Below are 11,775 nucleotides of genomic sequence, written 5' to 3'. Positions count from 1 at the left end.
GGTGCACCGGATCAGCTGCAGGCCTTGGGGGCATGCGGGCGGGGGGGGCGGCGTTGTCGTTGCCGCTGTTGATGTTGGTGGGGTTGGGGTTGGTGTTGTTGATGTTGGTGGGGTTGGGGTTGGTGTTGTTGATGTTGGTGGGGTTGGGGTTGGTGTTGTTGATGTTGATGTTGTTGGGGTTGGTGTTGGTGTTGTTGGGGTTGGGGTTGGTGTTGTTGTTGATGTCGCTGTTGATGTTGTTGGTGTTGTGGTTAGGGTTGTTGTTGGTGTTGGTGGTGTTGTTGATGTCGCTGTTGATGTTGTTGGTGTTGTTGTTGGTGTTGGTGGTGGTGTTGTTGATGTTGGTGTTGTTGTTGATGTTGATGTTGATGTTGTTGGTGGTGGTGTTGTTGGTGTTGTTGATGTCGCTGTTGATGTTGTTGGTGTTGTTGATGTTTGTGGTGTTGTTGATGTTGGTGGTGGTGTTGTTGGTGTTGTTGTTGATGTCGCTGTTGATGTTGTTGATGTTGGTATTGTTGTTGTTGATGGTGGTGGTGTTGTTGGTGTTGTTGTTGATGTCGATGTTGATGTTGTTGATGTTGGTATTGTTGTTGTTGATGGTGGTGGTGTTGTTGGTGTTGTTGTTGATGTCGCTGTTGATGTTGGTGTTGTTGACAATACTGCGAAAACATCTCCCATTTAGGCAAAGGGATTTCTCTATTACCTAGCCATTATATATATATATACATTATATACACACACACACACACACATATATATATATATATATATATATATATATATATATACCTACATATATATATATATATATATATATATATATATATGTATGTATGTATAAATAAAAATGTGTACTAACGCATGAACTGCATTTGTGTATGTAATTGGGTTACTTTTTTATTGTGGCGTTACTTTGATACCTTATTTCCTGAGCTGGCATCGATGTATTTGCCACTGGATTAGAAATACCGTCATGATAAGAGGACAGAAACATAAAGTTAGTCAGGACTATACTTACAAGTATAGATTTCAGGACTCAAAAAAGTATGGAAATAAAAAAGGGAAGTATCATGCACTGCAGGTTGCAATGACACTTTACCTGTACTGTGCATGCTGCACCCATCGACCACCTCCAATCAACAGGAAACGCGATTCCTCATTGTTAAGATAAACTTTATTACTAGATTAACCTTAATCATTTTAAACATACATTTATTAGTACCAATATCAATCATTTCTTAAAAAGTATGCGTTATATTTATCATAATCTACCTGTACTACTTACTCTAAATAGTCAAATTGATATACAAGTTGTTTATAACGGAACCGCCGTAAGCTTTGGCCGCGGATCGTCATCAGGCATTCGTAGCGATAACAATTTTAATGATAATGATCATAATGATAATAATAATAATAATAATAATGATATTAATTATTATAACAATAACAATGGGAACTATTTACTAGTAAAGTCATAAGATGATAAATAAGAAGAAAGGGAAAAATACATGTAAAACTAGCGAAACAAAACAAAACAAAAAAATATCAATGAAACGAAACACTGATAAATGCTTGGGAGAAATAAATGGCAGTAACGAAAATTGAAGAAAATAAAGAGTAACAAAGAACGAAGAAAATAAATAGTAATGAAGAATGAAGGAAATAAATAGCAACGGAGAATGAAGAAAATAAATAGTAATGAAGAATGAAGGAAATAAATAGCAATGAAGAATGAAGGAAGTAAGAAGCAATGAAGAATGGGTGAGTGTTTCATGCGCAGGGTGGTATGAAGCGATGGTGTAGTAGTCTAGTTAGTGTTAAGTGCTTTGCATACTTTCTCGCTCGCAGCTGCCACCGCTGGCTAGCTTAGTACGTAAAAGGGAGCAGCTCTGCATAAGCCTCCCCTGCCAGTGCATAGCCTCTCCATCATCGAGAACCCTCCCATGGAAACTGGGTAACTTGCGGTTCCAGGCTAAACTGAGGGGGATCTCAGAGCAGCAGGAGGTCCTAGATGTTTAGGGTCATGGCCCACTGGCGTGTGGACACGCCCTGGCCCTGTACCAACCCCTGGCCTTAATCGGAGGCTCAGGGGAGGTGGGCCTTGCCAGTCCTCCTCCCCCTAGATATTAACCAATCGACAGTGATATAGTTGGAAATGCTGGGAGGGAAAATGCTCCTCCCACCCAGTAAGAGGCGGGCTGTGGGTCCCGTTGGGAGAGCGACTGCCGGGACGCAGGATAGGAACGAGAACTACTTGTCCCACCTGCATTCTGGCAGTCGCCAGCCTGGAGTGAATCTTTTGGGGGAAAGCCTTGTGGAACCCCGTAGGTGGATGATGGGTCCCGCAGCCTGCCGGCCCCTTTTATATGGAGTAGTGTCGGTGAGGGTAGCAGATGTGGCATCCACCCAGAGCAACTGCCCAAGGCTAAATCTCAGTCCGTTTGCGTCATGATGACTGGTTGCCTCTGCTGTCAAGGGAACTGGGGAGGCTGAGAGTGGAGGTGGCTGTTATCTCAGAGGTGGGAAGACTTAGCAGCAGCATGATCAGTGTAGGTGGGTACACTTATTACTGGTCAGGCCGCAGCGACGGTCACCATTTCCAGGGAGTAGCCATGGCCATTTCCAGCAGACTCCAGCCCTCGATAGTAGAGGTTACTCCAGTCAATGAGTGTATAATGGTTATGAGACTTAAGCTAGCATTTGGCTTCATGTCTCTTATTGCTGTGTACATTCCTATCGATGTTTGTAAACTTGACGTGAAAGAGATGTTCTAGGCCAAACTAGCATCTGTGTCAGACAGGTGTCCCTGGTGAGATATCTGTGTTGTTCTGGGTGAGTTCAATACAGTATCTGGCTGTGATCAAGCTGGCTACAAGATGTCTGTTGTCCCCATGGTTCGGGAGCTGGTGCCGGCAGCGAGAATATCCTCCTTTTCCAGGACTTTGCAAGGTCCCAGAAATTTAGGATTTCTGGCTCCTGGTACCAGCGCCCAGACCCACATCGCTGAACATTACAGTGATATGGGTAATGCAGCCAAGGAGATCGATCCCATACTCGTTAGCACTCGGAGGATCCTCCAGAATTGCAGGATGTATAGGAGTGCCGAGTTCTGTGGTACTGTGGTACATAGATTGGTGGTGGCTACCCTCCGGGTCCATCTCAAAACTCAAAACTACCCAGCGGTCCAATGATCACGCCAGGGTGTTTCACTTGGACAGGTTGAGGGAGGGGTAGTGTGCCCGGGGGTTTGCTGAGGCAGTCTCTGGTCATTTCGCAGCCCTCGACAATCTGACGGATCCTGTATTTCTGTGGGACACCTTAAGTGTGAAACACTTGATGCAGCTCAAGAAACGATTGGTGAACGCCCGAGAGCAAGATGAAATTTCATCTCACAGGAGACATTGGATGCCACATATGCTTATCGTGCAGCTCGTCTGACAGGGGATTGGGATTTGCACCATTCTCAGGTGCACAGAACTCGGTCACTGTTAAGAAGGGACATGGAACAGTTTATTAGGAGTCTTGCAGAGGAGGTAGAAGGACATTTCTTAGTAAATGACCTTCGTCCTACATACCAAGCCCTGAGAAAGCTGAACTCCAAGCCCTCTTCACAGATGACAGCAGTTCGCTTAGTAAGTGGCCAGATCATCTCAGATCATGTTGCGGTGCAGGAGCGTTGGGCTGAGTATTTTGAGCAGTTGTACCAGGTTGACCTATCAACCGTTAACTTGGATGCAGGGAGTGCTGATATTCCATTGCCAGAACCACCCATCAGTGAGGATCCTCCCTCCCTAATCGAAGTTAGGGGGCGATCTCCAAGCTGAAGAGTGGTAAAGCAGCAGGTAGATGCAGCATTCCAGCTGAACTGTTAAAGGCTGGTGATGAACCTATGGCGCGGGGGTTGCATGCAGTCCTGGCTGGCATCTGGCGGTCTGGTACCATTTCCCCTCACCTGTTGAGGGGTGTGGTCATGCCTCTCTGGAAGGGGAAGGGGGACCTGCTATAAAGTGTGGTGGGGTCTGTCAAGCTTCTTTCCTGCTAGTTCAGGAGTGAGGTAAGGCTGTCCTTGCACCAACACTTTTCAACACTTGCATGGACTGGATACTGGGCAGAGCTACTGTTCATAGTCATTGTGGAGCAACACTGGGCAATATCAAGGCTACCGACCTTGACTTTGCTGATAATGTTGCTATTCTGTCCGAGTCTTTGGAATCCTCAGTGGTGGCTCTGGATGCATTCAGTAATGAAGCGAAGCCCTTGGGTTTAGAGTTCTCCTGGACCAAGACCAAGATCCAGGACTTTAGGGACTTGCTAGAAAAACCTGTTCAATCGGTATGTGCTTGCGGTGAGGACGTTGAAGTCACAGAGAGCTCAACATACCTTGGTAGTGTAGTCCTTAACTCTGGGCTGTCAGACCAGGAAGTCAGCAGACGGATTGGCCTGGCAGCAAGGGCCATGAACTCTCTCTACAAGCGTATTTGGAAATGTCAGTACTTGTGCAGAAGGACCAAGCTACGGGTTTTCAAGTCCCTGATAATGCCAATTTTGCTATACAGTAGTGAAACCTAAGCATTATCATGCGCCTTGGAGTCATGTCTTGATGCCTTTTGTAATAGATCCTTGCGCCAGATCATGGGGTACTGTTGGCGGGACCATATGTCAAACCAACGGTTGCACCGTGAGACTGGCATAGGACCTATTACCTGCACAATCCGAGATCGCCAACTCAGGCTATACAGCCACCTGTCTTGCTTCCCTCAGGATGATCCTGCCCACCAGGTTGTCTCTGTTCGAGACAGCCCTGGGTGGAGGAGGCCTGTGGGACGACCCAGGAAGTCATGGCTTGGGCAGATCAATCAAAAATGTTGTGAGGAGCTTGAGATGGGCCGAGTCCCTGCCTGGCGGCTTGCCATGAGGGACCCTCGCAGGTATAAGCAAAGGGTGTGCGCCCCCATCGGCGTTAGGTCCACGAGGATGATGATGGATGAAGGGAATGAGAAGCAACGAAGAAGGAAGAATATAAATAGCAACAAAGAATGAAGGAAATAAATAGTAAAGAAGAATAAAGGATATAAATTGCAATGAAGTATGAAAGATATAAATAGCAACGAAGAATGAAGGAAATAAATAACAAAATAAAATGAAAGAAAGAATGAAATGTCATTTACCACAAATCCGTGGATCCTCATCGGCCCCGTCGGGACACTGCTCGACGCCGTCACACTCGCAGGCGGACGTCACCCCGTCGGTGCACCGGATCAGCTGCAGGCCTTGGGGGCATGCGGGCGGGGGGGGCGGCGTTGTCGTTGCCGCTGTTGATGTTGTTGGGGTTGGTGTTGGTGTTGTTGATGTTGTTGGGGTTGGTGTTGTTGATGTCGCTGTTGATGTTGTTGGTGTTGGTGTTGTTGTTGGTGGTGGTGGTGTTGTTGATGTCGCTGTTGATGTTGTTGATGTCGCTGTTGATGTTGTTGGTGTTGGTGGTGTTGTTGATGTTGATGTTGGTGTTGTTGATGTTGTTGATGTTGTTGGTGTCGTTGTTGTTAATGTTGTTGATGGTGTCGTTGTCGATGTTGTTATTGCTGCTGTTGATGTAGAGGATACGGGTGTTGTGGTTGTTGAAGACGTTGACGAAACTGCGGGCAAATGACCTCAAACCTTAATTTTTTCCCCAATTAAACAAATGAAGTTTTTTTTTCTTTTATCCATTATATATATATATATATATATATATATATATATATATATATATATATATATATATATAATCAATGCACGAACTGCGTTTACATATGTAATCTGGTTGCTTTCTCTTGGTGGCGTTACTTTAATGCTTCATTTTATGAGCTGGAATTAACGTATTTGCCACTGGATTAGAAATGCCATCGCAATACGAAGACAAACACAAAATTAGCTGGATCAATTTACAAGTAGGAAGACATTGGGGCTCAAAAAGTACGAAAATATAAAGGGAAAGTATCATGCACTACAGGTTGCAATGACACTTTACCTGTACTGTGCATGCTGCACCCATCGGCCACCTCCAGTCAACAGATTTAATCTAATTCCTCTTTGTTAAAGCAATAAGATTTTTATGAGAATAACCTTGGCGTTTTTTAACATACACTAATTAGTACTAATATCAATATTTCTTTAAAAAGCATGTTACCTTTAATATAATCTAACTGCACTATTTACCCCAGAAGGTCAACTTGATTTACAAGTTGTTCATAATGGAACCTCCGTAAGGTTAGGCCGCCGACCGCTCTCAGGCAGCCGTGGCGATATAATATAATAATAATGATCCTAATGAAAAGATAAAGGATAATGATACTGAGTATTATAACAATAATTATAACAAAAATAAAAAACAAATATCAAAGCATTAAGGATGATATATAACAACGAGGAATAAGATTACTAAGTAAAATAATAATAATAATAATAATAAATAAATAAATTAATAAATAAATCTTATCAATAAAACAAATACCGATAAACGACTGGGACCAGATTCAGTAACATACGATCGTAAGGCTTTTACCAGCAGCCATTTACCATTGCGTTTACTAGTGATTGTAAAGCGGGGTTCATGAAGAAATGGTAATTTGGATCAGCTGAGTTACAATCGTACATCGACTCATTCTAATGGTAGCCAACAAAGGGCTCTCATATAACATTTCCACCAATAAGAGAGCGCTATACATAATCTTTTAGGTTCCTTCGGTCAATCATGTAATATGTAAACAGAATAAGACACAGCGAGATATTTAAAATAATCTAAAGCTAAAACACTATTTAAGCACATATATATTTATTTTATAGATAGGAACCAACACATACACCGTTATATTACCATATTATTGTTTACCTCAAACCAAAGAGACAGTCCAAACAGTTTTTTTATTTATCTATTTTTCATCATTGTTAAGCAAAGAACTGGACCAAACAAAATTTCAATTCATCGCCATCTGTCGTCAAAGGAAGTATTTCAAGCTTGTTCTTGCCCATACTTTGGAGTTTATTGTCAAAATGTCGACGACACAGAAATTGCTATATTCGTTTAGCGTTAGTATTGCCAGTTCATATATCAGCAAGGTAGTTTTCTAAAACATTTGTTATAATTATGTCAGAGAATTCTTTGAGTTCACTTATCTATCGATTCCATACATTCTAGTATATTATAGGCCTATAATCTTACGAGAATTTGTGTGGATTTTATTCTTGCTAGTTTTATGTGAAATTTATATTTCTTCGCCATTTCCGTATTGTGATATCTGTTTACCATCATATTAGTTCCATCAGGTAAACAAAAAACAAACAAACAAAAAAACTAATACTTTGCTTAGATATTAATTTTTGGACGAGATAACACGTGCTGACATCGTCTTCCCAGAAGTTACCAGTGTTCTGACCACTGGTAAAATTTGCGATGGTAACTCCGATGGCAAGTTGAATGCCACCGCTGTCTGGTTACCATGGTAACTATAGTTACCAGTGATTTTACCATCGTAAGTGCGTTAGTGAATCCGGGCCCTGGAGGATAACACTAGTAACAAAAAAGCAACGAAGAATGAAGCAAATAAATAGTAACGAAGATTGAAGAGAAGTAAATAGTAACGAAGAATGAAAGAAATAAATGATGGCGAATAACGAAGGAATTAAATAGTAACGAAGAATGAAGAAAATGAATAACAATCAAGAATGAAGGATATAAATAGTAAAGAAGGATTAAGTAAATAAATAGTAACGAATTATGAAAGAAAAAAATAACGAAATATAAAAAGTAAATAGCAACGGAGAAAGAAGGAAATGAATAGCAACGAATAAAGTGAATAAATAACAATGAAGAATGAAGGGACATAAAAACAAAGAAGAATGAAGGTTATAAATAGCAACGAAGAATGAGGGAAATAGATAGCAACGATGAAGGAAATGAATTGCAACGAATGAAGGAAATAAATAGAAAAGAAGAATTAAGTAAATGAATAACAACGAATTATGAAGGTAATAAATATTAATAAAGTATAATAATAAATAGCAACGAAAAATGAATGAAATGAAAAGCAATAAATGAAGGAAATAAACAGTAAAGAAGAATGGAGGATATAAAAAGCAAAGTAAAACGAAGGCAAGCGAGTCGCATCGAGAAGCGCAACGCGTGACGTCAGTGTTACCACAAATCCGTGGATCCTCATCGGCCCCGTCGGGACACTGCTCGACGCCGTCACACTCGCAGGCGGACGTCACCCCGTCGGTGCACCGGATCAGCTGCAGGCCTTGGGGGCATGCGGGCGGGGGGGGCGGCGTTGTCGTTGCCGCTGTTGATGTTGTTGGGGTTGGTGTTGGTGTTGTTGATGTTGTTGGGGTTGGTGTTGTTGATGTTGGTGGGGTTGGGGTTGGTGTTGTTGATGTTGGTGGGGTTGGGGTTGGTGTTGTTGATGTTAATGTTGTTGGTGTTGGTGTTGTTGTTGTTGTTGTTGTTGTTGTTGATGTCGCTGTTGATGTTGTTGGTGTTGGTGTTGTTGATGGTGGTGGTGTTGTTGTTGTTGTTGGTGTTGTTGATGTCGCTGTTGATGTTGTTGGTGTTGTTGATGGTGTTGTTGTTGTTGTTGGTGTTGGTGTTGATGTTGGTGGTGTTGATGTTGGTGTTGATGTTAGTGTTGGTGTTGATGTTGTTGGTGTCGTTGTAGACGTAGGTGTTGTTGTGGATGCCGATGTCGTCGCTGCGGATGAGTGACCTCGAAACTTCATTTTCTTTCCCCGTTCAAGTATATGGAGCTATCTGCTATTTGGCCATTATGTATATATATATATATATATATATATATATATATATATATATATATATATATATATATATATATATATATATATGTTTGGCTTTTTGGACATTAATCTTAACAGGCAATGAACAAGTAAATTACTATATCTTTAAATTTTGATAAAAGGAAATGAAGCAAAGGCAATATAGAATAATGATGATAATAACAATAATGCTACCGATAATAATGATGATATTAGTAACATTACTAATAATTATATGATAATCATGTTACTAATGCGAAAGGAAACACGATCGAAGCAAGCACTGCAAAACTAAAACCATCACCTAAAGTCAAAGCTAAAACGCAACAAATCAGTCAATAAATAAACCATCAGTCATTTTTTTTCTTGGGGGGGGGGGGGCGGATACATAAATATTTGAGGCAAATCATAAAGCGGTCATGTTTTTTAATGGAAAGGATTTTCGTAAAGGAGAGAAAACGTGCTGTGCGAAATATTGTTTACTGGTCTGCTGTGCCTGTGTGTGTGTGTGTGTGTGTGTGTGTGTGTGTGTGTGTGTGTGTGTGTGTGTGTGTGTGTGTGTGTGTGTGTGTGTGTGTGTGTGTGTGTGTGTGTGTGTGTGCGTTTGCATGTGCGTGGACGGGTGCGTTTGCGTGCGCGTGCGCGTGGCGTGTGCGTGGGCGCGTGCGTGCACATGTACATGTGCGCGTGTCCAAATGCGCATCTACGATATGCACCTCGTTCGTTACGAATGAAAACTACGAAGTGAAAAACATCAAAAGTTTTTTACAGATTCGATGCAAGAAAGAAATGTAAATCTAAAAATTCCAAAAGAATACACATAAGCGGATAATTGGGGAAAAGGTATACAAATGCAGTAACAGTTAGGAGGGCCTTATCGATGGAATAAAGAGAAAAAAGCGGGGGGGGGGGGGTACATCCGCTACGTGAATTTAAGGCTAAGTTAAAATGTCGAACTGAATCGTGTTGTCTCCGAATCCCTTCACGAACACATCGCTCGTGGCAGGATCCAGAGCTGTCGGACGGACGGAGGAGCCGGGGCGGCGGCGCAGGGAAATCCAGCGGAATCTCAGTCCTCCCCCGGTTCAAGGCTGGAACAAGTCCCGCCGAAGAGCTGCCTCGCCGTTCCAAAAGACACCGAACGACGCAGTCCCAGCGATCGCAAAAGGCGGTCATGAAAGTGGAAGACGAAACAATAAAGCCAGAAAGGCAGAGAAATACGAGCATGGAACCATGAAGCAGCACAATAAGAGTGAGTATTAAATGGGGGACTTATCTACCGTTTGAGCCGCCCTCAGCCTCGTCCTCCCCTTGGAACTCTCCCTCACACCGCCACAGCAGCAGGCGTAGGTCGTGCCATCATCACACGCCCTATGTTCCTAGGTCGTCTGAACGTGTCGTTCAGACGACCTAAGGGTAATATTCGTTAATTTTCTTGTCATGCCGAAAGCTTTTCCTTTCATTTACTTTATATCGCTATATATACACCTTCACGAGGGGCATTTCGCTGCCCAAAACAGCGTACGGGATTTCCGGGATTTCTGAAATCTAAAAAAAAAAAAAAAAAAAAAAAAAAATCACCAGGACCCGGATTTCCAAACAGATTTAAAAAACATTAAATCATCGTAAATGTTTCAAAAGTTAAGCTATTAGCTGTCGGAATCCACTACTTTATCATAAACATGAATTTATGTTACTTTAACTCATCTAAAAAAAAATTCCATTTTTCTTTTTCATCTTAATCAGATGGATTAATCTCGGGAATAACTTTTTTGAGCCTCGTTTAAAGCAATTCGCTCCCGGAAATAGCCATAATTACTTGGATATTTGATCGTTTTAAAAGGAGCAATTCTTAAAAAAAAAGTGGGAATAGGCGATTAAAGTGAACTCACTTGACCTTGTTTGTTCAGGCTGTCTCAGAATCGGTTGTCTCCTACGCACCCGGGCTGGGAAGTCGCCATTAGTGACTCGAGCCGCTCCTCTTGAAATCCTTTCTCAAGCGTTACAATAAATTCGATCTATACTTAGTAATTACAATCTTCCTGCATTTAGTTTTTCTTTCTTAACCCTTACGACTACATGGCGATGCGATTTACCTTTCAGCTTCCCTATTTAAGGTTGTATCCATCAACTCCACTGCCACTGACGTCATCACCTATGCGAACGGAGAATATCCTAGTATTCTCCTTACAACTTACAACTCAAGAAAATGAATCCTACATGTTTTGCATTTCTCTCTAGTGTTGAGGGCATCATGCGTTGAAAGGTGAATGTGAAATGTGTTCAAAGAACAGACAACAATTTCCTTAGGATATTCAAATATACGCATGAACACATGCGTATCTATCTATACATACATACATATCTACAAACGTGGTTCTGTAGCTTCTCTGAAACATTTTCAGACATCCTCACCCATGTTTGTCCTTTATGCTCACATTATTGGAAACTGTTGAAATAGCATTTTGTATTAGCCTCTAGGTTGGGACAGATGCTCATATTCAGAGACACCGGAAGACCTTTTTGGTTGGTAGTCCGGAATTGCTGTCCTCCACCTGTATGGGGCAGAGAAATGGCATGCCTGCTGACGGATGGGGTAGAACACGGGCGTGCCTGCTGACGGATGGGGTAGAACACGGGCGTGCCTGCTGACGGATGGGGTAGAACACGGGCGTGCCTGCTGACGGATGGGGTAGAACACGGGCGTGCCTGCTGACGGATGGGGTAGAACACGGGCGTGCCTGCTGACGGATGGGGTAGAACACGGGCGTGCCTGCTGACGGATGGGGTAGAACACGGGCGTGCCTGCTGACGGATGGGGTAGAACACGGGCGTGCCGACGAACCGGCGAGTTGCTAGTGAGGGACATCAGTTGCTTGTTTGAGAAGAAGCACGGTGATCTTGCGTGGGAGCTCCTGTTCTGTGGTGGTCGAATTTTGTGTTTTGTGGGACCAGAGTGTGAGGTTGGTG

At 42.6% G+C, this 11,775-nt stretch overlaps 1 protein-coding gene across 1 annotated transcript in view; it reads right to left on the bottom strand.

Moving 5' to 3' along the window:
* Positions 1-7: 7 nt before the first annotated feature.
* The window catches only part of LOC138861137 (mucin-2-like), a gene marked incomplete at its 3' end in the record, with an annotated part of 19,601 nt that continues 7,833 nt past the window's right edge, over positions 8-11,775 (bottom strand). Inside the window, exons 5-7 of the mRNA XM_070119990.1 lie at positions 8,175-8,723; positions 5,169-5,633; positions 8-659 (exon numbers count right to left, since the gene is read on the bottom strand). Coding sequence (XP_069976091.1) covers positions 8-659; positions 5,169-5,633; positions 8,175-8,723 — 1,666 coding nt within the window. The remainder of the gene's footprint in view (positions 660-5,168; positions 5,634-8,174; positions 8,724-11,775) is intronic.

The sequence above is a fragment of the Penaeus vannamei genome, unplaced genomic scaffold (genome assembly GCF_042767895.1).
Source record: "Penaeus vannamei isolate JL-2024 unplaced genomic scaffold, ASM4276789v1 unanchor1012, whole genome shotgun sequence".
NCBI classification, from domain to species: Eukaryota; Metazoa; Arthropoda; class Malacostraca; order Decapoda; family Penaeidae; genus Penaeus; species Penaeus vannamei.
The sequence above is the reverse complement of the archived record's forward strand: the minus strand, read 5'-3'. Positions and strand labels throughout refer to the sequence as shown.